The 27,424-nt window shown below is 44.4% G+C and overlaps 1 protein-coding gene across 6 annotated transcripts in view; it reads left to right on the top strand.

The window, feature by feature from the left end:
* NFATC2 (nuclear factor of activated T cells 2) overlaps positions 1-27,424 on the top strand; it is a 99,034-nt gene that overhangs the window by 45,667 nt on the left and 25,943 nt on the right. For all 6 annotated transcript variants that reach the window (XM_052683420.1, XM_052683419.1, XM_052683416.1 and 3 more), the window contains 4 exons: positions 5,816-5,956; positions 20,365-20,420; positions 21,324-21,450; positions 22,999-23,694. In XM_052683420.1, the coding sequence (XP_052539380.1) occupies positions 5,816-5,956; positions 20,365-20,420; positions 21,324-21,450; positions 22,999-23,694 (1,020 nt within the window). The remainder of the gene's footprint in view (positions 1-5,815; positions 5,957-20,364; positions 20,421-21,323; positions 21,451-22,998; positions 23,695-27,424) is intronic.

The raw sequence follows: 27,424 nt of genomic DNA, 5'->3' as shown, positions 1-27,424 counted from the left end.
TTCAATCAATTTCCCTGGAAGTTTCCTTTATTTTTCTCTCCTTCTAGTAGATTTTCCCATATTAGACAATCTGAGCCTATGATATTTGACACATTAATAACTCCAGAGGAAAGAGCTAGTCATTTGAAAGAATGCTGTCCTGGCAAAGCAGCGAGCGCTTTTCCTCGGCCGCGAGTTGTGCTGGCTGGAATACAGTGGCAGGCAAGAAGGAGCCCTGCTTTGCTGAGACAAAGGCATAGAAGCAAATGATCTCTTTGTACCTGAGAGATACTCATCTGCAATTTTAACCAGAAATGTGATTATTATGAGAGTGGCATGGTTTCCAGTTGAGTTCAGGGAATCTCCCCTGTTTGCTTCAGTTTCAAGACGTGCAGTTCTCCATAATGCAGCTCATGCAAAAACTGCTGCTTTTCCCAAAGTGAAATTTGTCTCTCTCCTAAAGCACAGAATTTAACAGTTAGTTCTGACATCTTTTGCCACTTTCAGTGTGCAACCAGAAGATTTTAATCTGGAAAATCTGAGTCAGAAAGAGAATGCCCACCCTTTCTGCAGGCTGCAAGCCTTCAGTTTACTTTATGCCTTTGCAGTACTGCTGTTGGTAAAAGTAAGCGACCCAGCCTATTATGCAGACCATGGATTTCTGAGCATAATTTAAGCTCAGCAGATCTCCTCCACAAGGGATTAAAGGGAAATGCTGTGCATACCCGCAGAGATGATCGACAGGGAAGTGAACCGAGGCCATGGTTTTCCTGTCATTAATCACATGCTGGTTTGTTGAGCTGGCTGCAGTTCATAGAAAGTATCATACTTATCTGACACTGCTGCCATCAGTGCTTGTCACTCCTTCTTCACATAGGCATCATAAAATAAATTATGTGCAGAGAAGGAGGTGGGGAAAAGTCCTCTATTCTTGGTGGGTTTTTTTTTTCTTGGATGGCTCTGTACGAACTGCTATTAAGTCGTGCTGGTAACAAGTTGGAAACTGTTGTCATCCCATCCTGGGTTCTTTTTTTGGTAGCATTTAGATCAGATTTCAAGGCTTCACATTGCAATGGTTGGAAATCTGCTTTATTTACTTGGTTCTCACTTAAGCCTTCTGCTACCCAATGGTCTTAGCACGAGGTAAATCCTCCCACCCTACTGTCCTTGGTCCTCTCCAGTCCCACCGTGCAGCTCCCAGCCTTCTCCTCTCTGCCCACCCATAGAGCTCAGGGTGCTTCAGTGTGTGATGAATGGGATCAAAGTCTCTCAGGACATTAATGCACTGGGTAAGCAGAGGGCACAGGAGTGCTGCTCCTATCAGTCCTCCCACAGGCAAGCAGTTTGCAGTAAATAAACACAGAGTGACAGGAGGAAAGAGATATTTACTTTGGCTCATTAAGGTTTGCACTGAGGTGGAAGAATTAATCCCGCAACAAATTACGCTGCTGCTAAGGCACTGCTGTTGCTTCTAGGATTTAGGGTTCTTTTTAGCATCAGACAGGCTGCTCTCCTTGCCCTTCTCCAACCCAACAGGAACCGGTGGCTTCAGCCAAAAGCCTTTGGGGGTTTGAAAAGTCATGTTGGGGTTGGGAGTCATGGTGTGAAGGCTTCCAGCAGGCTGGGGCTGCTGGGGATGTGGTGGGAGCAGGAGGTTCCAAAGAGAGATCTGGACATTTGGCCTGGGACAACTGCTGTGCTGGGGTGCAGGTCTGGAGTCCTCTTTCAGTATCTCGATTTTAGTTTACTTGGCTTGTGATGACAGAGGTAACTAGAAGTAATGCCAGCTTTGTCCTCTGAGTTGTGGGTGGTCCTCAGTCCTGCTTTTCATCAGCCAGGATAAGATCACTTCTGAACTGTGCTCAACTATAGGATCAGATGTAAGGACAGAGAGGCAACTTAAGCTCCGGATCCAGAGTTGCGGCAGGTGTCAGCAAGATAGCACAGAGCAGCTATTCTTTGGCCTCTGCTACACAGGAATTTGCATGGAAGCCTTCAGCCACGCAGCAGAATAAGGCATTGAAAACCTGCACTGATAGAAAGAGGCTATGGAGTGTCTGCCCTGCAGGCAATTATCAGACCTGTGCTGCTCTGTGCAGAGCTCACAAGCCTTTTCCTCCCCAGAGGCAGATCAAGCAGATCACAGCAGTGTTTTCACTCTGCCTACCTTCCCGGATCCGGCCCTTGCTCATTGATCATGGAGAAGAGAGATTGCCTAGACAGTTCCTCTCTGGAAGCTGTTAAGATACATTTAGCTTCAGTTAAGACTCCTCATAAAACGAGTCAGCATTTGGGCAAGACAAGGCAGCACCTGGAAAGCCTCCAAGGCAGTGGAAGGAAACACGATGCTCAGGCAGGGCTCGAGCTGCTCATCCAGGGGATACATGGAGGAGTCGTGCTGATGGGGAGATGGAGGGGCTCACAGGCAGAGCTGAGATTTCCTAAGGGGCTCGTATGAGTAACACTTTCCTGGGGTGCATTTGGAGCCACAATAGATGCTTCCAGGTAGTCACTGTCTCAAAATATACCCTTTTCTTCCTAAAAACCCTAAAGCCTCTCTGCCAAAAAAGGACCAATTGTAGGTACTGTGGGCAGGTGAGGAAGGAAGAAAAACCTCCTTTTGCCTCTGCACTTTGCTTATGGTCAGCCCACAGGCTTGTGCATTCCATGTGCCGCATTCAGCCCACCAGCCTAGAGGTTTAGGTAGCCTTTACCCTTCTTCCACCAGCTGGCACAGGAAGGGAGGCTATGGGGACAGGTTGTGTGACATGGCAGCAGCGTGTGGGCCCTGTGTGCAGGGCAGGAGGCGCAGGGACTGCATCCCTCCCAGCTGAGGCTGCCCAGAGGTGGTGCAGTGGCTGGGACAGCCGCTGCCTTTCTCTCTTGTGTCACTGTGTGCATTGTGTTTCTTGGCACTGTGCATCCATGACATCTTGATTTGCAGACAGTCAAATAAAATAGAAAAATAATGCCCCCTATTAATAGGTTGACACACTGCTTCAGGCCAAGTGTGAGTATTTCTATAGCATTTGCTTTGCTGCCTTATGTCAGTAACTGTTGCTATTGAAAGTAAACACCCCAACTGGTTAAATCAACAGTGTTTTGTTTATTCAAAGCTCATAAACTCCAGTAGCTGTAGGTCACTTTATGAAGTGTCAACCCCTGGGGGAAGAGAGGGAATAGTGTGAAATTATTGCATACAGTCCACCCATCATGAGCCATAGAGGAAGGGGATTTATTGGCAATTAATATTTCTTGCAGAGGAAAAAAATGTAATCCTATTGAGGCAGTTCCATGCCGAACCTGGAGCCTCCCTTCTAGTGAAAATGGGGAATGGGGTGAGATGTTCTTGCAGGCCTGGGTGAAAAATAAGATCTCAGAAAATTAAAACTGTTTTTTCAGAAAATGGTTTGCAAACCACCCAGAGAACAGTGCAGGCAGAACATGCTAGAGGAAGCCTGGTGCACAGTAGGTACCTGAATTCCTCCACCTTTCCCTTTGGCATCATATCTGCACTGTGAAACTCAACTGGAAAATTTCTAAATGACATTGTTCTGCTGCACGTTTAAAGTAGGTGTGGGTTTTGTGCACCTGTAAGCATATGCCTATAAGTTATTAATTCTGGGTCTGGTTAAAAGCTCTTCTGGAGATGCCCATAGCCTGTAGCTGTGCCTGTGTGTAGCTTTGCCCCAGCCTGCTGCTGGCCAGTATGGGGCTGGCGTCAGGAAACCCTAGGACTCCTCTGCACGCTGCAGACTTCAGGCAGTATTGCTCAGCTGCCCTGCCTGGCTGAGGATGGCATCAGGGTTCCCCAGTGTACCTGCTGCCTCCCCAGCTCCCTGGTAGGTCGTCACAGCGTACACAAACATTGTGCTGGATGGAAGTTGAACAGAGACTTGGTCTTCAGCAGCCATTTCCAACTTGCCTGGATCCAAATGTAATTAAGATGAGTCAGATGGTTATTTCCAGGCTAAAATTTGTTCTCCTTCAGCCTGAAAAAGCCTTGCAAGCCACTGATCGAAGGGATGGCAGGTTACAAAGCGCTGTGTTAAGGCACTGAAGTCAGTAGGAGATGTAGATTAATCTGTAGTTTTGAAAATTTGGGACACTCAGGAAGTGAATTCTGTGGATTGAATAGAAATAAACAGTGTTCGGGGCGAAGCATAGCTACATTTTCTCTTGAGTGTTATGGACACGATCTTGGTTGTTGCTATTAACTCGTAAGTCTTTGAGGTTCCAAACCTTTGTGATAAATCCAATTATGAACTCATCAAAAGTGTGAGGATTTAGGGCTTGGAATTAATCATGCAGCCATGTGAAAGAAATTAGCAGCTTCTGTGAAAGTAATCTGAATATATAGTCTTAATTGGCAGCATCTTAGCCCAGCTGTTGTAATATATTTGAAGGGAACAATGAGTCATAAGGTTGTTTTAAATAGATTTTAAAAAATGCCTTTTGAACGGCATAAGAAACTTACAGATATTGACTTATTAGTGTTTCTAACAAGAGCAAAAGTTGTCAGACTGCAGAAGAGCTTCCACTGAGCTTGTCCTTACTAGAAAACTTGCCCTTCTCTCCCCTGCGTGTCTGTCCGCGTGGTTTAATGCTTGTGTTTTCCCCCCAAATATACCAACTTTGTTTTGCTGCAGTGAGAGAATTTGGGCAGCTCTCTCTGCAGCCAAGAGCTTCAGATTTTCGGCTCTTGTAAGGTTGCAGAGCAGTAAATGATGAAAAGGATGCCTGCACCACAGCTCTGCCCATGTGAGAGTGGAAGCCCAACATGAGTGTGTAGGATAACATTTCCTTATTTTTGGCCCAGCACTGATTGGTGTCCAGTGAAGGCAAGACACAAGTGCTCAGGGCCTCTTGGGAGCTTGCTTTTTGTTACAGAAAGTTAAAATCCAGCCAAGGCAGCTGCTAAATAGATGAGCGGCATCCTCTGGAGGCCCTTCCAGTTGGGGTGGATGAATCTGGAGGAGTTTGAGTGCAGGTCACGAACTCACAGTTCACCAGCCCCAAACTGCTGCCCACCTGGTCTGCTCACAGGGAAGCTCCTGATGTTTTCCAGCTGTCTGTGTCGCAGGGAATGATTCTCGTGTTGCTTTCTTCGGCTCCTGCTGCGTGTGAGCAGTGGGTTAAGGTGGGCTCACAGGGAAGGTGAGCAGGACCCTCTGCCGCTTTCCTGACCCCGCACACGGCTGTTTTAATGGGAGGAGAGGTGGTGCTTTCTGGGTTTTCTGAGTGGGGATAGAGAGAATCGCAAAAAGCTGGGGCTGCTGTGCCCCCATGGCTCTGTGGTTGCCCCCGGCTGTGTGTGGGCTCTCAGTGCCCATGGAGACAGTGCTGCTGTGGCAGCCGTGCGGAGCTGGGCTGACATTGGGCATGGTCTGTGGGAGGCAGTGGGTGTTTGTAGAAAAGGTTTATTTTTATTTTTTTTTTTCTGAAGGAATTTGGTATTATTCAGTGGAATCCTCTCTGCAGGTGGAATTTTTGGGCTCCAGTGCTGTAGTGTGCCTGCACTTGAAAATTTGGCCATTTATTTGGAAACAGACATGGGCAAGTTCCAGCTCATTCATCCAAGCTGTCCTTTTTCAAGGACAAGGAGTAAGGCCAGCACAGCTGAATGCTGCAGCCAGCTCCTGAATGTTTCCAAATAAAATGCCTTGAGTAAGTTTATTTTTCCCTCTCAAACCTAAATTTAGCACCCTGGAGAAGCTGCTTTGGCAGTCAGCGGATGGTAACGATGACAAGATCAATCTGTGGATAGTTCTGGGCAGATTTGGAAAGTGCTGGTAAAACAGAGTTGATTTCATTCATGTCTGTATTTTGTCCGCAGCCCAAAGGTCTGCTCATGAACTTCCGATGGTTGAAAGACAAGACATTGATAGCTGCCTCGTGTATGGAGGGCAACAGATGATCCTGACAGGACAGAATTTCACAGCGGAGTCCAAGGTGGTGTTCACAGAGAAAACTTCAGGTAAGGCAGTTTTTTCCTCACTTTCCCTAATGAAACAAGGCAAATCTGCAGTACTGTTGTGTCTCGTGGTGTTGTCCAATGGTTTGTGCTCAACCCTACTCCAGTGAGTAATCCCTTTCAGGTTGTGCTAAGTAAAACCAAATCTCTTGACTTGAGTTAACCATGTGAGTGAAATTAGCCCTGGGAGCAAACATCTGCATCGTTGGCCTTGCAGGCGCTGTTGGAAAGTAAATCAAAGCCACGTCGTGGGGAAGGCTCACAACAGTACAGACACTGGGAATCTGTGGAAAAAGGATGCATTATCAAAGAGATGACCGCTACGTGCTCCTTGTGCTTATTCAATCTCGTGTTTAGTGAACAATACTGTAGAAGTAATAATTGAGATGAGCATTTCTTACTGCAGTCAGAGGTTGAGATTTCTGCCCTTAGAAGTCTGTGGGGGAAAAATGTGCATGATGTGTATTTCGGTATCAAAGCAACATACTTCTATACGCGTAGTGAGATACAAGAGTGCATCACTTCATCTTCTGTATTTTTTCAGATATTTTTACATTTTTTTCATATCTTTTTACATTGATTGCTGCCACATCGCTCCTTAGAAAGAACCCTTTTAAGCATAAGCAAAAACACATATTTCCCCAGCGTGAAGGGAAACAGTGCCTCCATGGGCAAACGAAGTTCAAGACTGTTGAAATATGCTGAAATCAAATGGAAAATAATCAAAAATGCCACAAAACATAAAAATATATTGTGTTGACCAAGTATTGCTTCTGTGAGGGCCTTTCTCTCAGGTGTCAGTTATCTCCAGGCAGGCAGCTGCTGAGCTCTCTGAAGAATCTCTAACTTTACCACATACCCCTGAAACACAGTTGAAATTTGCACTGCTTCCGCTTGTGCAGGTTTAAGTCACCCCAGCATTACTGTTGTAAGCTGAGGCATTGGGTTAAATTACACAGCCATCTCAGCTGTGCACATCCGTGCTCCTGCCCTGCTGGGTGGGCTGGCACTGCATTCTGCACACAGGCATGCAGCAGGGCCCAATGCACCATCAGGACAGGAACCCACAAAAGCCTGTTTTGCTCAGGCTGGAGCAAAACAAATCAGTTCAAAGAGAAAGGTTACCTGTTACAGCACTATACTTTTTTTTTTTTTCCAGCAGAGTTGCGTTTTAAATCATGTCTTTGCCAAAGTTTTCAGGTGATATCGCTAGCTCTTGGTCAGCTGTGAAGGGAGAATGACTGCAGATTTTAAATTCTCTCTCTTCTCCTTTCATCTTTGCTATTTATTTGCTTGACTTACATAGGGTCAGTACAAGATGATCCCAAGCCCTGGTTGGTGTTGGATGAATATAAATAATAATGAGTGGTTACAGGGAGTTATTTAATTGCCTAGCATCACCTCTGCTGCTTTTGCTGAGTTCATGTTCCTGTGTTTTCCTAATGGCATGCCATAATAGAAATCACTTGATTTCTGACTCAAATACCTTACCCCAGAACATATACTTAGTGAGCTCTGACAGTTCAGGTGGGCAGCAGAAATCCAGCATTCTGCTGTAGTAACATGTTTTCTGGGAGCAGAAATTGTTTCTTTTCTATCATGCATTGGCAGGCATTTCATCTCCCTTCACTAAGCAACATTTGTATCTTATTGGATTTTCTAAGGCTGTTTTACAAAGTGACATTTGTTCATTTGTAGATGGTCTGGACTTGTTTAACTTAGGCCTGATTTTTGCATTCTGAATAATGTGCTCTGCGAGGATTGTAACAACGGCCAGGGAACAGAAAAGCACTCAGCAGTATGAAGGGCAAGAGTCTGCCATCCTTTACTCTTGTTGGTTTCAGTGAGACAAAGGAATTAGCAGTACTAAAAAGCAGTAGTTTGTTTTATGTCAACTTTGCAGTCTCTGTGCTGCTAAGAAAACACTGTTCGTATGTTTCCTGTCAGTGAACTATGGCAGAGAAGGCATAAGCACTGTATCGAGTGACTGGCAAGGAGGGATTTAAGAAATTTCATTGCATGTATGTGATTTATTGGGAAATGCTTTTGGCAAAAAATAAGAATCAAAACAAGCATTAATGTATATGGGCATCCACTGGTGAAAGTGGGGGGACAAAAAGCATGTTAGGGGCCTGATTTCTTCTCACAGCATCTGCAAGGCATGCTGTTTCTCAGTAAGGGTCAATAGGGCTGTGAGGGCTCTGAAGAGCCTGTGCAGTCAGTGCAGTTTTCTTGGCACTCTTGGTTTCCTTTTGAGCCCATGTTTTAATTCCTTCCCTCTATGCTGCCACTGTTCCGTCCGTGTCAGTGAATCATGAAGGTGCATGGGAACATGCTTGGCAGCCCGCGATGGTACCTGTCCCAAGAATGCTGTGCAGTAACTAAAGGAGATGATACTCTAAAAAGGAGGTAGCTCTTAATGCCATTTCGAGGAAACATCTGAAGTGCCCAGCCCTTATTTCCGTATGAGAGTAGAGAAGACTCTGTCTGGAATAGATGTTAGAAAGTAAGAAGGACAACAACATTTTCCACACTAAATCTAAAGCTTTTCTTCGCTACTGGGGAAACTGCACTTTTTTTTTTCTTTTTTTACCTCCTGGTAGTGGAGAGCCATGACTGAGCCCAGCAGCAGCGCTCAGTCTGGAGCAGAGATTTGCATGCTGGCGTTCCACATCCTGCACTGCTCCCCCGCTACCTCTGCAGCCAACCTCGAGCTGCTAGACTTTGGAGAAATGATTGGCAGAGGGGATGTTTGGAGTCTGGGAAGCGTAAATTTAAACCTTTTGTCTGGATCAGAAGTGTGTACACAGTTTGGTGGTCTGTAGTGTGTCTGAGGGACTGCGCTCTGCTGCAAGCTTGGTAGTAATTCTTTCTGTGTCCATGCACTGCTTTATAATTCAGCAATAACTCTCTCAGATATGCCCTGAAGTGCTTCTAGTGTGAAGATTTCGTTCTTTAATAGATACCCGTTAAGATGAAGAAGGTTCAGAAAATGAGCTGGATATACAAATCATTCAGGGGCTGATGTAACTTCAGCTGATTGCAGTAGATGGAGAATAAAGCCTTTCTGTGGAGCTTGTACAGATTAACGAGTGTCCCAGCCAGTCTGAAAGTTAGGATCTTACTCACCTGTGACTTTCAGCTTCTCCCTTTATGAACTGTGGACTATTCAAATTATTATTTCAGTTCTGTGCCTGGTTGTTATTGTGTTAGGCTGCATGAACACAGTAAAAAAGGCCGGTTCTGCAGCCGAGTTTCTCAATTAGAAATGTTGCTGGGTGGAAGGAGGAGGTGAATACTGCACTCACCCCGGAGAGCTTGCTTGCTGCAGCATCTGTCTGCACAGCACTGTGCAGGGAGCTCTGATAAGCTGCTCAGCAGCAAAGTAAACCACAATAAACATGAAGGTGGGTGGATTGCTTGCTGCTCGCGTGACCCTGCCTGTCGCGTCCTCTCCCAACGCACGATGCTGCCCTGGGGAGCCTCTGTAAGAACAGGGGCTTTTGTGAAGGCAGGAACATGCAGCAGCTCTCGGGGGAAGCACAGTTTTCTCTGAGTTTCATTTAACAGCCACAAGCCTTCTCTGTGCCAGCAAGTGCTATTTGATTTCCCACCTTTGCCACTAGTTGTAGCTCTACCAGTAACAGCAAGGGTGAGAACAGCAGTGTGGACAAGTATCTAATGGCTTTTGGCATGCTGTACTCTGCTGATGTTCTTGGTTTGGCTTGTTTGTCTGGATTTGAGATTAGAATAGCAAATCCCTTTTTTCCCCAAAAACTTCTGTGCAAGTACATCTGTGCAGGGAGGTGCTCAGGAAATCCTGCTCAGGGTTTCACAGACATTCCACCGCCTGGGTCTTCCCAGGGCCTGGGCTATGGAGGTGTCTGCAGGGAGCCAGGTGCCACTGTTGAAGTTCTACAGACTGGAGTAACCTGCTCTAGGGGCTCACAGCTGTCAGTTAGGTTTTACTCTTCAGATGGGTACTTAAAGCATTCTCCAGTTTCCTCTGGATTTTGTAGGCAATTGTTCACTCATTGCTGTGACACAGAGAAACATGGCTCTGAGAACAATAATGAATAGTTTTTACATCTCTGTTACAGAGCACAATAGATGTCATTTTCCCCCTAGAAATACCTGGAAAATAAAGAATACTCCTAAAATTACGTTGCGATTTCATTATGAAATTAGCTGCCTTTTTGTATGCTAACTACAAACTAGTGCAATTAACTCACCACCAAGAAGTCTGTAAAGGATTCATTCTAGGCTTGCCACAGGAAATGGCAGCAGGAAACAAACTGAAGAGGCGAGGCTGGAGCTCAGTGCTTTGTGTGTGATAGAGGGGATGAAGTGCTTGTGTTTGAACTGCTGTTGCCTAAATATAATTCATTTTCTTAATACCAAGGTTTACCAACATGCAAGCATTATAGTTCTAGGCTCTTTTTAAGGTTGTGTCTTCCTGTTGAGCGCTTGTAATCCCTAGCTGCTGTAGGGCAGGGAAGCTCATGCATTAGAAAGAGCCAGTCAGCACACGCAAAAGCAGAGCTGGGTTCAAGATCCGAACTCAAAGAAATCTAACTGAGCCTATCTATCTGAATAAAAATAAGTCAGGGGAAGTTACTGGGTGGGATTATCCAGATAGAAATTTTTGAAGCCTGTGTATTCTTTCAATTGTGATCTGGAAGAGAGAGCTGGGAAAGCAATCCTGTGGCTATCGAGGGCTTTGAATACGCTAAAGCTCAGGGGTGTTGTAGTTTGGTTATGGCCCACATCTTACAATGCAGTTTAAGAAAACCACACAACAGTTTGGGAATCCCCCCTTGTATTTGTTTTAATTATCATGTAATAATTTGCAAGTCAGATGCTGTTGGTTGCATTGTTTACTCCCATTTGTATACTGGTTACTGCTGCTCTGCTGTGAGTGATAGAGAAGTTCCGTGTTTCTCCAGGAGAAAAGTGCAAATGGACTGGCTTTCCCGTGCCAAACTCTTATGGTGGCCACATGGACATCATGAATCATCGCTAGGACAATGTGGGTGGTGGAGGAACAACCCAAACAGAAAGCGTTCATCTTTGGAGGAGATCCACCACAAATCTTCCAGTTCAGCGGCGCAGTGCAGGGGGAGGAGGTGGTGCTCTCTGCGCCCTTTGAACTGATGCAGCTGTCAGGTCTCTGAAGCATGGACATTCAAAGTCCATTTAACAAAAATAAATCTTTCCAGCCTCCAGATTCAAGCAATAGAGTTCTAGGATTTTGTTGTTGTTGGTTTGTTTTCCCTTGAGTTCTTCTATGTGTCTGTCTCAGTAATTTAGTTTTTCTAAGGGGGTTTCTTAGGATGATGTTATCTGGAGCGGATGAATCTGAGCGTACCTGAACATCTGCTGCTTTCAGGAGAGCTGAGTGCAGGGCAGGATCAGGACTGCTATGTTCAGTGTGCATGCCAATCTGCCCTGGGAGTCAGTGACAGCAGTGAGTTGAATCTTTCTTCTGTGCAGTGCCTGTACTGCTGTGTGTGAATGGAGGCACTGAGCTCTGCAGCCCAGGTACAAGCCAGGGAGCTTGTGCTAGCACTCGGAACAGCAGGAGTGGAAAATCCCATCAGCTTTCTTCTTTCCTCTCTCTCTTCTGTCCTGTACCTCCTCTAGCTCCATCCTTTACCCCCTCTGTCATATCTGACAGCTTTACTAAAACATTTAGAACACAGTTTGCAGTTTGTTGTGTTACCACCATGCCCATACACCTCAGTAGCACACGCCTTCATGTGCAGCTCCAGGTGAGCATCTGGCCTGCAGCGTGTGCCTGTCCTAAGGCTGGCACTTTGTGCTTCTCGTGCACATTTATGTGTTGCTGTCCATGGGAGGTGGCTGTGGGAGATAGGCTCTCATTGCACAGCTATACTAACTGCAATGGGTTGTGTACTCGGAAGCAGCCGTGTTTCTGTTTTATCTCAGTCTCCTACATTTGCATCCCTTGCAATGACTTGCCTATCACTAGAATAACAATGACAGTAACTGTTCTAATGACATCTGTATGACTTGTGCTCTCTCTCCAATTTCCAGCTCTTCAGTACATCTCTTCCTGTAGACATGTACTTTATTTTAATTCTGAGCAAATCATTGCATTTCTTTGCAACAGACCACTTTCAATTTTAAAAGCAAACAAACAGGATCTGTAGGGATTTTGCTTTCAAACTCAGTTTTCAGTATTGCTATTGTATTGCGAGGGAGCAGATTCTGAGATTTCCACTTGCTAGAAAAGTTCTTGTTTATAAAGCACAATAAGTTAGACCCAATGATGCTATCAATCTTCCTGCACCACTCCCTGCAAAAGTTAAAAGGAAATCACAGCTCCCTAGAAAGGTTTTACATTTACAACTTACTGATGGAAAGAGTGATTATTTGTTACATATATATTTAGTTTAAATGCACAAAAGAATACAAATACAAGAAATTAAGAATTTATAGCTTCTTACATTCCACCCCTCTGATATTCAGCTGTAGCAAGTGATCAGGGGTCTTGCTTACAAAAAGCAGCCAAAATGTCCAGTGAGATGGGGTAAATCCTTTGCTAATGGGGAGACTTCAAGAAGTGTTTTTGGAGCAGTGATCTCTCAGCTGTGTGCTGCCAGGCCCCAAAGGGAGCAGTAGGGCAGCCTGAAGAAGGGTTGTTTGAACTGCAGCCCATTTGGAGGCTGAGTCTGGAGTCAGTGTTGCCTCACATGTGTGAATCCCAAGGCATGTACTGGCTGACACTATTGCAAGTGCTCCCCCAAGCAGCAAGCACCTTTTGCAGCCCACACTTGTTGTAGTTGTGTAAGTTGATGTTTATCTGCTCACAGTCACAACTTGACATGTGAGACAGTCTTCTGGACAGCACAGTTTGCTGTAGAAAACTGTGATGGGAGGGCATTATGACACAAAGTGTGAACAGAAGTTGGCTTGTGTATTGATAACAGTGAGGAGCTGGGGCTGAAGATTGGCATCTTTTGTGGGAGATGTGAAAGGAAATCACAAGATCATCTAGAGCAGTGTTCCCCTTTTCTGTTGTGACAAGCCTGAAACACCTCCCCATGTCCCAGACAAGGGACTGGATGGCAGTCATCTGTCTGACGATTTTGTCAGTGATCACAAAATGTCTTTTTGATCATTGACGACTTCCAACAATTTTCTCTTTGAACTTCATGATGCAAAATTATTGATGCAACTTACTCAGCAAATCAAAGAGAAACCCAAAACATTTTGGAACTTTCATTTTTTTCCCCATGTGCATTGAACAGAGATGTTTTGTATCTCGGTTCAGCAAACAACATTAAAGCTATCGTGCAAACTGGAAGCTCCAGCTCTCTCACTGGGTTTCTAAACCAGGGAACTGAAATAGAAGGTTTAAGCAGTAGAGAACTGAGAGGAGCAGAACCTATCTTTAGCACCTGGTCACAACTCAGTCACACACACTGCTGACTGTCCATCACAGTGTAGGTTTGTAATCTTAATCTGAGGCAAAATGGTGAAAACAAACCAACAAACTACTGTTTATTTTGTTATGGAGAAGGCTAAGGAAGAAAGCACAAAACTTTGGGGATATTTATGGAGTTAGCAAAACTAAGAGTGGTACTGTAGTTTGAAATAATTCCTTTTGTTCACAATATGTGAAGTTCTGCAGCTAGTATATGAAACAAATTTGCTCTCTTGCTCTTTTCCTGATGGTGTAGGAAGCACGCAAGCACTACTAGCACTTTTTCTGCTCTGCTCAATTTGTGGCTGGACTTTAGCATTAAAAGCTGCATTCACATATCCAACTGCAGAGCGATGAATGGGATGACACAGGGTGAACATTACTGTTCTCTGTGTCAGGAGGCCCATCTGATTTTTATGTTAGCTGAAAGTGATCATCTTACAGATTAATCTCCTCTTCTTACTATGCCTTGCAGCGCACTGTATTGACTGCTTGGTAGTTGTTGCTGCAAAAGAAAGTCAGAAGTAGGAAGGGTTGGGGGGAGATTGTTTTCTCTGAGTTTCTGTTCTGTTTGTTCTTTCTGAGCAAAAGAGAAAGACATCCAGCAGGTATCATCAGTTATGAACGCTGCAGAGTAACAAGTGTTAATCAGGCAGATTTGAGTTTGTCCTTTTTTGTTTAGCAGATTGGGGTGTCTCAGGGTAGACAGGACATCTGCTGCTGCTTCTTGCAACCGTAGCTGCTGAAAGCCCAGCAAATCTTTCTGCGCACAGGTTCACCGCGTGGCCAAATGTTCTGCTGGAGCCAGGTGTGCTTGCAGTCCCTCGGGACGGCTGTTAGACATGAAGCTGGGGATCTCAGAAAAACACTGCAAAACAGGAAAAAATCTAAGGATCACACAGACAAAAATGCAAAAGAGTGTGTGGCTGCAGAAATGGAGTTGCCATAGCTGTCAGAGGCTCAGCGAGACAGGGTGGAATCCAGTGTTTTGGAAGGTTTCCCCGTATGACACAAGATTTTGGAATTTTACAGCTGGTAAATCCTTATTAACACAGGCAGCCCCTACTGGCCTGGATTCCCTGGCTCGCTGTTTGCTATGGGGGCGCCTGGTGGCAGCATGCCTGGTCCTCGTTATTCAGCTCTGAATCTTAATTGTTTAAAGAGAAAATTAAAAAATAATAATTCTGGGAATAAACAAATGGCAGAGAGACAAGCTCCCATCACCTGTTGACAGAAAATCGATCATATAAAAAGCTGGCACGGGGAGTGGAATTCCCTATTCTCCCACTTAGTCATCGCATCCTGGTGTGACTCATTTTATTACATGGAGGTTCCCAGTGGTTTTATTTTGAGAGGAGCTTTTGTTTAATAATTTATACACACACACACACACAGACACACATACAAACACACATATAATCTTAAGAAAACAACTAATCTATTTTGATGAGTTGGCATGAGGGGTTGTTTGGGAGAGCTGTGGTATGACAGGCTGCTTCTGCTGCTTCTCTGCTCAACTACTGTCTGTATGGTTCTTTTTAGTGTGAATTGAATTCCTCAACAATAGCTGGGGAGAAATCTCCTCTAGACTCATTCTCACTGTGCAAAATGTCAGATGTGGGGCTGGGCTGGATGGCGGATGACTAATCCGTTGGCCTTTTACCTCCCAGACCTTGACTTGTATCTTTGGCCTTGGTGACTCAAACTCACGTCCTCAGTTAAATGAAGGCGCTGGCCACAGCTCCCTATAAACAGAGCTGCATTAACTGCAGTGGGCAGTCCTGCTTCAGAAAGAAAAAGAAATCAAGCTCAGTGAAGAAGTCAGTCGCTCTTCTTTTGCAAGTTGTGGTTTCATTCATGCTGTGTTTGCTTTAAAGTTTTACAACTGTTCTGGAGTAAAAGGAGGCCAAAACTGCTTAGGTCTGGGTGCTGAGCAAACCTGCTCTGACATGAACCAGAATAACTTCCCACCTAAAAGCAGAATTCATCCTCAAAAAGAGCAGGAGATTTGTGCGTGTTTTCCCCGGTCTGTAAGGTTTCTGCATCCCAAAAATGTCTGTTTTGCTGGAAAAACCTTGTTACTTGCTTTGTTCTTGAGGTGGCTTTAAAAGCCTGGGCTGTTTCCAGAGTTGCCTGTTGTGTACTGATAAAACTTGACAGAGGTAATTGTTGGGTGTTTTTGGAAGAGTTTCCCAGAAACACATTGAACTGGGACAATTCGTTGCAAGCCCAAAGGGAACACTGCAGAAATGCGTGGAGAGGGCAGCTGCCCCGCTAGCTACCAGGCTCGATTTCTGCAGGGAACTCGCATGGTTTGCTGCCTGGGAAAAAGGTAACAGGTTGTTCATTAAGTAATTTGTGTAATGCTTGACTGAAAAGCAATGTACATTTTCAGGCATAAAATCACATGCAGGCACAGGATCCTGTACAGAATCGGCACAATAGTGCACTTAGTCTGCAGTTGGAGAGAGCTGCAAAGAAAATTTCCTGAACCTCTCAGTCCATCAGTCATGCTTGTTCAAATAAAGCAGCAAGTTTGTTTCTCTGCTAGTTACTGACCCCAAAGTCATGAGTAAAGGATCGTGAATAATGTGTAAAGGCTGTAACTGGTTCAGAAACCTTTAATTGGCTAGTTATAAAAAGCCTTATAAGGGGCTGCAGAGAATCACCCAAAATGTTCCTAATGCAGACTGACGTTTTGATTTTCCCAAAGTTTGAAGCAAGACTTTTGGTATGATCACAGTTTGAGCTAGATAGAGTAGAGTTACTTTCTTCCAACAACTCATTCATTCCTCCAAAGAGTGCTGACACAATCGGATCTCTCATCGGGGTTTAATGCTATGTCTCATAACCCTGAAGCAGCACAAAAATCTCTATTTCCTGAACATTTCCCTGACCTGTGGTGTTAAAGACTTGCCAACTAAGACAAACCATTAAATGAGCAGGGAACCACAACAGTAAAAATATTGCACGAGGCAGCCGTGGCTGGTAAGACCTCAGGGTCTACATCCAAAAGTATTTTATCATCTTGAGTGGAACTACCGCTCCGTTCAGAGCCACCCATTGAATTCCCCACTGGGGAGGTTGAATTTGAGATGCACCACACACGTGGAGCTGACACTGAGCTCTCACGAGGGCCGTGCTCGTACCGGGATGTCCTGCAGTGCTCTGCATGGTGTGTGTTGCTGCTGACTCAGCTCTGCACCTTGCCTCTTCAAAATGCTTCAGCAAAAATGATGCCGTCGCACTGTTGCAGTTTTTGCACTGTTGCAGTTTTTGCCTTACAGCATATGCCAAAAGCTCGTTGTAGTGTGCCTGTCCACAGGGGTCACAAGGAAACAAGATACTGATTACTTTGAAGTAAAGTTCATGCATTCACAACCATGGAAGTGATGTGTGAGACAGATGGAGCCATATCATTGGAATTTAAGCATTAAGGTCAGCAAGTGAGCTGTAGAGTGCTTATCTTCAACAGGGCTGTGGTGCCTAAAGAACAGGGATTGATGTTGCTGACAGATCCTGTTTAGCTGCTGCAAGCTTTAATATATCCAAACAGGTTAGAAAGATCATTGTTAGAAAGATAACCTCAAATACAATTATTTCTTGTTTAATTGGGCTTTGTTTCGCTCTTATTCTCCCCAGACTTTGGACTCAGCCTAAACATCACTTGATTTTTATGGCTGGCTTCATTAGCTTTTAGTGCGATTTCAGTGGCTGGGTTACTAAATCAAATCAACTGTGATTGTGGTTACATGTGCTCCACAGGCCTCATGAGCATGGCAGATGACTTTCAGAATTATTTCTCTTTTATTTTTTGCATTTTGGACTGACAAATCCTTTTGATATCTACCTTCTATGCAAAATCAGTGATGTTGCATCTGCACAGACTGTTTAAATTTAACAGCATAGAAACAAAGATGAAAATACTGCCTGGAGGGAGAACAGTGTCAAGTATTCCCACTTGGCGAGCCTTGTCAGGACATCTTCGTATTGCATTGCTGAGACTATTCCTAATGCAAGTCTCTACTGGGACTTTTATGTCACATCTTCTTGTTTCGTATCTTCCTGTTTCCCTTTACCGCCTCTTTTCCTCAGAGGGCTATAAAATTGCTCCTTTAGAGTTGTTTTGGCGTCTGTGGTAAGGTTCCTTAGCACCTATTACGACGGTTTCTTTTCACCTCAAAGGGGAATCCCCCCATTAAGTATTTACTGCCTTGTCATCAGATGATGCATTTGGTATCTGTGGGATTAAACCCGCAGCCTCCCGCTTCCCCAAATGCGTTTACCGTTGCAGCCATAGTAAAGTATTAGCTACGTTAATAGGGGCATAGATTTAACCTGCAACAGCCCAGAGCAGTGGCCAAAGCAAATGCTTGTTATTAACTATCAGAATACTTTCCATTCATTTGCACAGCGGTCCTCTGGGATGGCAGGGCTAACGGCAGCCAGACGAGAGCTTGCTGCTCCAATTACTCCGCTTGCTCTGGCCATCTCCTCCCTGCCACCCGTCACTAATCCGCATGCTAGCGTGGAGGAGACAACTGACTTGCTGGGGAGGGACTTGAAATGCTGAAAAGAGAAGAAGCCAGAAACATTTTGTGTTTCTTCCTTGCAACAAAGTGCTGTGGCAAGTGCTGGAGGGAGGTGTTTGGACTTTGCGTTGCAGCGGTGATGTGTGTGTATGCATGAGAGCAAGAAACGCAGCAAGCCAAGGGAAACACAGGGGGACCCAGCAAGGTCAAAGAGAAGAAGGGGCACATTGTGGACACCCAGGGAAACCCTCCTCCTTGTGAGTGTTTCAGGGCCAGAATGTAGCTGAGGTTTCCTGGATAGGGGGTGCTAGGGGAGGCATGGTCCTGCTGGGCTCGCAGGGCGTGCTGGGACCCTGGGGCTGAAGCAACGGGCAGCCACGGTGCAGAGCAGCAGCATGAGCCCTTCCCGAGGAGATGATACCCTGAGAGCTGGACACATCTGTTAGCTCAATGTCTGTGGAGGGGAGAACAAAGAGAAAGCAACAGAAGAAATGCAAAACGCATTTAAAAATACTCTTTCATTTCCCTTTTTGCCAGAAGCAGAAGTACTTAAATAACAGAGGACAAAAGCAGCTTTTGCAGCATTTCCAAGAATCAGGAAAAATAACAAGTCCTCTGAGAAGAAGTGTTTTTATGAGACTTTATGCTGTGCTACCAGGCCTGGGCATGCAGGAGGGGACCCTGCAATTCCTCCCTCTCTAATGCAGACGCCAGCTCCGTGGCTGCGGTATTTCAGAGCGTGATATTTTGTATATGCCACCGCTACTCATTTTAAAATGAAACTTTCAGAAGGATAAGAGGCTCTTTTTTTGAAGGTACTAAGCTTGTTCCTTTGTCAGAGGAGATTTATTTGTTATTATCATGTGCCGAAGCTTTATTTTGCACATGTAAGAAGTAAGTATATATAGTAAGAAGGCATGTATAACAGAAGTCAAGTATCTTGCATAGCATCTGGTCTTGTTCAACATCATCAGTGACCAGGATGAGGGGATAGAACGCACCCTCTGCAAGTTTGCAGATGATACAAAGCTGGAAGAAGTGGCTGACACACCAGAAGGCTGTGCTACCATTCAGTGAAACCTAGACAAACTGTAGAGCTCGGCAGAGCTCAGTAAGGGCAAGTGTAGGGATCCTACAGCTGCATTCATGCAGGTTAGGGCTGTCCTGCTGGAGAGGAGCTCTTCAGAGAAGGCCCTGCACACCAGGCTGACCATGAGCCAGCAGTGTGATCTTGTGGCTGGGAAGGCAAATGGTACCAATGGGGTGCATTGCACAGAGTGTGGCCAGCAGGGTGAGGGAGATCATCCTCCCCCTCTACTCTGCCCTGGTGAGGGCACACCTGGAGTACTGTGTCCAGTTCTGGACTCTCCACTTTGAGAAAGATGGGGACCTTCTAGGGAGATTCCAGTGGAGGGCTGCAAGGATGTTTAGGAACCTGGAGTGTCTCTGTTACAAGGAAAGATTGAGAGAACTGGAAGTGTTCATCCTGGAAGAGACAGAAGGGATCTTACCAATGCTAATAAATATCTACAGGGTGGGAGTCCATTGAATGGGACCAGTCTCCTTTCAAGCAGTGCCCAGCAGCAGAACAAGGGTAGGTGGGCACAAACTGAAACATAGGAAGTTCCATCTGAACATAAGAAAAAACTCGTTTACTGTGAGGGTGACAGAGCTCTGGAACAGCTGTCCTAAGAGATTCTGGAGCCTCCTGTGGAGATACTCAAAACCCATCTGGATAACTTCCTGTGCAATCTACCAGGGGCAACCTGCTTTAACAGGGATGTTGGACTCAATAATCTTCAGAGGTCCCTTCCAACTTCTGAGATTCTGCGATTCGATAGCTGACTTCCCAGTTACATCAAGAATCTGTCCCTGATGGACTAATCCTAGAAAAAAAACCTATGCTCAGAGCATCTGCCAGCTTCACAGTACAGCATCTTTAGAAGTCAGCCTGAAGTCACTCAGTTTTGCATGCTACAGTCTCTGTGCACCAGAGCTGAATTTTTGCTTAAGCTTTCCTTCACCTCCTCACCCACGCTGTCCTATTGCACTGGTGGGGAATTGTGTGGTTTAAACTTAAAGTTTGCTGCGCCCCTGACCCAGTGTGACCATTAAGGAGGTATCTGACCTTCTGGTGCCCTCCCTCAGTCAAGCTGGCTGAAATCAAGTCTGCTAAAAAGCAGATGTTGCACTTGTGTGGAATATTTCATTCCTCAGTTTGCTTAATTTCTACATAAACATTTAATTTTAATACTTAAGTCTTTTCCTGGTGAGAGAAGTGTTCAATGATGTATTTAAATTAAATGCTGTGCCTTTTGGCTGAAATGAAGTCCATTTTGAGAGCTTTGCCCTTAATCTGTTGCTTTTTTTTCCTAAGCTTTATGATTTAAAAAAGATACAGTTAGGTTAATACTGTAATGTTCTTCTAGATGGGCAGCAGATCTGGGAAATGGAGGCGACAGTGGATAAAGATAAGAGCCAGCCTGTAAGTATGCAAAACATTGGATGTCCTCTCCTTGTGCTTCTCAGACAGCAGCTTGTATTCAGGGGGTAGTTTCCAAAGAGCGTCTCAACAGAAAGAGCTGCTATCTGACTGCTGTGAGGCACAAATGTCAAATGCTTCAGTAGTAGATGTGCTGCAGAAAGAAACTATTCATTTAGCAGTAACCCACAGCAAATTGAATAACTGCTAGATTTTGTGTTCTTGCAGAAGACACCATTGTATCAGCCCAGTTTTGAAAGAGTCCTCTGCAGGATGCTGGCTGTCCTGACTTCCTTTTGCCTATGTGGAAGTCTTGGGTGCACTGTACAGTGCAGGACAGGATTTGCACTACAGTATTTAAAATTAACATTGGTCTTTCAAGGGAATGAGTCTCATTGTTCGTTTTGCTACTGGGACTGTACTGTAGTAGGTCAGCACATTTAGGAGCTAGCACTTGCATTGCCATGGGCCATGCCTGCCCTTGTGGAAGAGAATGGGGCACTCACTGTTAATTTCCATGGAATCAAGATCTGGCTGTAAGTAAGAAACCTATAGAATAACCAAGTTTATCCTAACACAAAGAGGGAAATCTACAATACTTATTTGTTTATCAAGCACCCGTTCTGTGTCTTTTATTTGTAGCTGAGATCTCTGCCTGCAAATTGAGGATAACATCAAGTACCAGAGAGGATACAGTGCATACAAACCAATTTGCTAATACCAAAAGTCTTCCTGTTTTTCACCATCTGTTCTTTTTTCCTTTCTTCCTCACATAATGTTCTTTATTGGGATGAACTGGGAGGTTTCCCTTCCTCGATCCCTGGGCATGTAATGGGGGAGCTGCACGCAACAATCTGCTGCTGGCCTCAGTTACTAATGCTGCTCCGTCCCCTTTCGCTGTTTCAGAGCATGCTCTTTGTAGAAATACCGGAGTACCGGAACAAGCACATTCGCACACCTGTGAAGGTGAATTTCTATGTCATCAATGGCAAAAGAAAAAGAAGCCAACCCCAGCATTTTACCTATCACCCAGGTAATTCTCAAGGGCAGTGCGAGTCGTTGCCTAGTTCTCATGAGCGAGATGTTATTTTCCACTATGTTGTTTCCCCATTATACGAGGATCTAAATTTTACTAAGTTCATTCAGCTAATTGCAAATAAGTGCTCAACAACTGTTTGGTTTAAAGGATGCGTGTGATTTCAGATTGAGAATTTCCCATAAACTTAAGGGGGCAGCCATGTAGGCCATGGGCTGATTCTGCCTCATTCACTTGATGGGAGTTTGCCAACAACTTCAGTGGGAGCAGACTCAGTTTGTGACATGATTTGACCCTGTGAAAACAATGAGCATTGCCTTCCCCAGTTGACGTGTACAACAGTAAGATAACATCGGATCTGGGAAAATTAAAAAGGGCTTGGTAAGGAGGAAGAAGAGTAATATATACTCTTCAGAATGGAGTTGTTGAGAAAAATATGAGTGCTTTTGTGATGTTTTAACTCTTGGGAATTGATGAGCAATCTCACAATAAACGCAACAGGATTACTAATGAGATTCCCATAATTTCTTAGCTTTGGCTGGGAGAAAAACGTTGTGAGAAAATCAGAGTATTGTGCTTGTGGAAACCAGAAAGCATAAAATAACAGTACCAGATTTTTTCAAGCTTCAAAATGACGTCTTAATTTGACTGGTTTCTAAGAACAAGCAAACATTCATCCTGCTTTTATTTTAATCTGCTCCAACTTAACAGTTGTTGATTCTCTTCTTAGGTGTATGAATTGTGTAGGACATCACTGACACACAGGTTTAATGCAATGCTAAATTGTCCACCTGTTGAATAATATTGAAAAGTACAATTTAAACACAACCTCTGAGACAGACTGCTTCAGAGTAGAAAGCTTACACTTCCCAAAGAAATAACACTGTTGCTTGACCATTATATGGTTTCCATTGTATGATATTTCTGTACTAAGCTTTGGGAAAGGTTTAAATTTAAAAAAAAAAAAAAAAGCCTTAGAAATGTCAGAATTTGTCTGTAGAAGACCAGAAGACCATCATTTACTCATACTAAGGCAACTTTTCCTAAGTGGTGCTCTTTGTACTGAGGATATTACTTGTAGCAAAAGGCCTGAAAGAGGGCCCTGCAGTAGTTCAGCACTGCCTTTGGTCACTGGCTAAATGTCTGGTAGAAAAATGAAGCGCCGCATGTGTCACAGAATGACTGTTCATTCACTCTTCCTTTCGGATGCAAATATTACGTGGGACACCTATCTGTGGTGCTTCTTACTTTGCTAATGTTCCAGAATGGCTCTTAAGTGAATTAAAATACGGTATTTTTCAATTTTCAGAAATCTGTGGTTAAATGATTGATCAAAGACTTTCTGGAACATCTTAGTTCAAAATGCATTCAAGTGAGAGCCTCCCACCATTGCATATATATGTTTTGTTAAACTTAATGCCTGTGTGATATGAGCTTGCATGTGTAGATCTCGTAAATGGTTTAAATCTCTTTTTACTTCAAGGAAAACTTCTCTGTTTCTCATCAGCTTGTTACGAATAACATCCTTTGCATGCTTTATTGTAGTACCATCAATCAAAACAGAGCCCATTGATGACTATGATCCAGCCCTAATCTGCAATACAGTACACAGTGGTCTGGGAACAGTCACACAGCCGTACTATTCACAGCACACAATGGTCACCGAATCCCCTTCCTGTCTTGTGGCCACTATGGCTCCCTGCCAGCAGTTGCGCTCGGGCCTTTCTTCTCCTGATTCTCGATACCATCAGCAGAATCCAGCTGCAGTAGTATACCAAAGAAGCAAGAGCCTTAGCCCAAGCCAGCTGGGCTACCAGCAGTCCGGTTTGATGGCTACACCGGTTGCAATTTCAGATGCCCATAGGTCAGTGCTAGTGCATGCTGGTTCCCCAGGCCAAACTTCAGCAGTGCTCCACCACTCTCCAGGCAACCAGCAATCTTCTCCAGTGATTCACTACTCTCCAACCAACCAGCAGCTGAGGTGTGGAAGTCACCAGGAATTTCAGCACATTATGTGCTGTGAAAATTTTACGTCCAGTGTTGCAAGACCAAGCCAGCCCCAAGTCAGTCAAGCACAGAGATTAAGTCCGAGTTCATATCCTACCGTGATCCAGCAGCAGACAGCTTCAGGCCAGCGGGCAGCCAAAAATGGACAACCAGTCAGCGACCAGAAAGAAGTGTTACCAGCTGGAGTCACTATTAAGCAGGAGCAGAATTTGGACCAAGCGTACCTGGATGATGGTAAGCACCACTCTTCTCTTGTACAGTCCGATGGTTGGAGGGAGGGGTGAAGTTCATGGCTTGTAAATTCCACCTGTTCCTTGGCACAGCGATGACGAGGCCTCCTTCTGATGAGTGTGTGTATTTGCTGTTTGCTCATATAAGTATGCTTTTTGTCTTTAATCAATTGCATTTTTGGTAGATGGCAATGTGCTGTGGCTACTGTGCAGAAAGCAGCGTTCAGCAGAAACCCTCTGTCTTGCTTTGTGACATGGAGTGAGCTGTCAGGTTTCAAGCTGTTGCCATTTTGTTTCCGTTTGCCAAGCATTACTTTGGAAAATGGAGAAATTGAAACAAAATGCACTTTTAAATTATTTTTTATTATTCATATCAGGGCAAAGTCCACTCTGTAAAATGCTTTTGTACATTTTGTACCAAAAAAACCCCATTGAACAGTCTATCAAGGCCTGTAATGAATAGGGTTGTGCTGCAGGCAAAACTATTGCAGATGTTCTAGATGAACAGTAGGACATTGATAAGTAAAACAATGCTGTTTCTTTGTCATGAGCTTTGCAGATTTAGCCTTTAGGAATGAATATAAGTTAGAGTAAAGCCTTCTTTGAACATATCCTGCTTTTTCTTAGGTAGGCAGATACTGGCAAACTGGTTGGTTGGTTTTTTTATTAAAATAGTAGGACTGTTCCTTGCAAGAGGAAATCAATGCAAAGTTAATACTAGCTGCTGGCTGCTGCAATCATGAAGGCCACTAGAGAAACTTACATTGATTTTACTGGAGCAGAGTGAGATTGCTTGATGTATTGCTGCTAATATAGAGTGTTCTTACAAAGTAAAGACTTGATTTTTGCATGTATTCACTGCTTTTATCCTTTCAGTCTGGGTAATTGCATGCATGATTTGAGATTTCTCCTTCAGTAGCCCCCTAGAGTTGTAGAACTGTGCACGTGAAAGAATTTTTTTCCCAGGTTGAGGTACTGAGTGCTCTGTGGCTGTGTCATACACAGTTTTGCTGCTTTAGCGGACCAGGTAGAAGGTGTATTGTTTACTCCATTGGTCTCTGTTTGAAATAAATATAATTGATACAGTTTTGGTGCTGTGACAGTAAAATCTGTAGAGTTTTTACCAATCTCCTTGTCTGAAAAGAAGTGTCAAGTTGGGCTGTAACAGTGAATATGATTTAGGAAATTTGCTAGACCTGCATGAAAACAGTTAAGAAAATCCACTTCCCGTTCAGAGAGTGGGGTATGATAGCAAAGCAAGATAATCTTTCTGATGATAAAAATGAATGCTGTGTTGTAAGGCACTTTTAATATGACTTGCTGAGGGGCTCTTATATGAGAAATACTTGGCATAAACCTTGTAAGAGAAACAGAAAGAAGGAAAGATGAAGTTAAAGCTAGTAAACGTTAGTCGAGCCCAGGTCCACTTAAATGGACTCCCAAAATAGACCACATTAATTGCAGTGGATTTTGAATCAGGCCAGAAGCATGTAAATGCAGCATGGCTCACAAGGGATGCACTTGACCTCTGTTCTAAAAGGAGCCATTGGGCAGAATAGCAGCAAGTTAGAAATGAAATTCCAGGCTTCTGTCTGAGAGTTAGAGATTAATATATCAATTCATCAGCACAAATCAAGCAAGGTGATGTTGGCCACATCCAGCTCCTTACTGACTTCAGTGAGTTCACATCAGTTAGAGAAGTGTGTCTTGGAAAACTGTGATTTACTTTAGGACTTTGCAAAACATTTGATTCTGAAATGTTCAGGACTTGAATTGAAAAGCCACTTTGTTTTGCTGCTGGGGAAAAGTGACTCAGAACTTAACAAAAGCCATATTTTTCCTAGCTAGAAAGTTTATTTTTGTGCTTTATAGTATTAAAAGAAACCAAACCCAAAGGATTATGGAGGCTTTGCCCTCAAAACCCTTTTATCCAAAAAACTCTTCTGAGATAAAGTGAGCCGTTAGGTCTTGGGATCTTTCACAGACACACACTGAGGTGATGGTTCCTCAGCCTGGCTTGGCACGAGCGCGCTGCCCTGTCGCTGATGTTCACATGTTAGGCAATGTCCTGGTGTCTCTCGCTTCCCTTCTCTCCTCTTCCCTTCCCCCATCTTCCTCCTCCCTCCTCTTTGTTCTTCTTTCTCCATATTTCTGCTGACAGTCCAGCTTTCGACTCTTCCTGCATCTCTGACCTCTTCTTCTCACCTCTTGTCTTCTGTCTTCATGCTTAACACACACTCTTAATGTTCTGGACTTTGCTTCTATTCTGAGCTCTGCCATGAACTGCTTGTGTGCCTTGGGACAGCCCCTGCTCCATCAGTTCTCACTCCTGAAGCTGCCGCCTCTCAGAAGGGAGTACAGAATCCCAGTGTTTGAGCCTTCCTGGATGTCACCAGGGAAGAACATCTCGTAGATAACACAAGTACTTTAACACAATTATTTTACACATATATATGTACATTCAGACACACACATAGCTTTCTGATGAACTAGTGTAAAGAAGAATCCCCAGAGGAAGGGACTGCACGTGGAAAATAAGCAGCAAAATCTTTGCCTCGCAGATTCATTCCTCTTGTAAATACATTGGGAGTGAAGATAAGTGGTCGGCAAAACCTTCAGGGGACATCAGGAGATGCTGGCAAGATGCGATTTGTTTCAAATGCAGGTGAAGAAAGTAGGAAGATTGAGCTTCAGCCAAGGCCTCAATTTTGTAAAGCTCATCACCAAAACCAACCACTGCTGTACGAGTTGTAAAAAACTGATTATTTGCAACACCGTCCAAAACGTATTGGTGTTGACTTGCACAAGAGCAGAATGGAGAGCAGGCATGGCTGTGGCCTGGGGCACTGGCTGTGCTCCTGCTGCAGAACCAGAGGTTTCCTGCACAGCCCTGGGAAGCTGCTCAGCTGCCTGCCACAGCTCCCATCTGTCACACAGAGATACTGGGATGGTGTGAGAAGAGCAGGAGGAGGGTGAATGTATCACAGGCAAAGCATTCAGTTGCCACATGATTTGAAAGTGTCCTGCAGAGGTTCAGTGTAAATGTGGTGTTAGGTCTTTCCATGTACAAATAAAGGGACATGTAGCTGTTGTTTTATCAAGCTGCCTGCCCCGGATTTAGTCCTTCTTTTAGCTTTAGCTGTCACACTGTGTGCTTTTTGCTTTACAAAGAAAAGTGGTTGTCATTATTCAGATGGTAACTATCAAACCACATCTGACGCTCAGAGCTGTCTGCATGATATAGCATCTTTAAGTGATTTTTGGTGCACCAGTAATCTTTAATGGAGAGAAGCGAGGCAGATGCTTGTGTAGTGCAGTCAGATGATGATTGGCAGAGGTGTTTCATAGTCAACTCATGCGTTCCAGAGAAAATTTCACATGCAGAAGAAAGTTCTTAGAAGACTGGTCTGCAATGTGTGCAATGGCACGCCTGTAATTCACCGGCACTTTCCCCTTTGCTGTGAGCAATGTGTTCGTCCCCACCACAGTAACCATTGCCCTCACTTGGGAGTGTGTAAGATCTCTGCTTTTTCTTTTTGTGTTCTGTCATTCAACTACCAGAAAATCCAGGGTCTGAAATCGAATGCAATTCTTTCCTTTCCTCCATGGACAGGAGGATCTTTTTCTGAGCTTTTCTCTCTCTTCGCAGAAGGTGGTTGGAGGATTTATAGTTGTCTTCATCGTGCGTCTGCACTCGACAAATGCAGAGAAAAAGAGTGATCCAAGGCAGAGAG

The sequence above is a fragment of the Tympanuchus pallidicinctus genome, unplaced genomic scaffold, assembly GCF_026119805.1.
Source record: "Tympanuchus pallidicinctus isolate F22 unplaced genomic scaffold, pur_lepc_1.0 scaffold20, whole genome shotgun sequence".
Lineage (NCBI taxonomy): Eukaryota > Metazoa > Chordata > Aves > Galliformes > Phasianidae > Tympanuchus > Tympanuchus pallidicinctus.
Note: the sequence above shows the minus strand (reverse complement) of the source record. Positions and strands in the feature narration are given on the sequence as shown.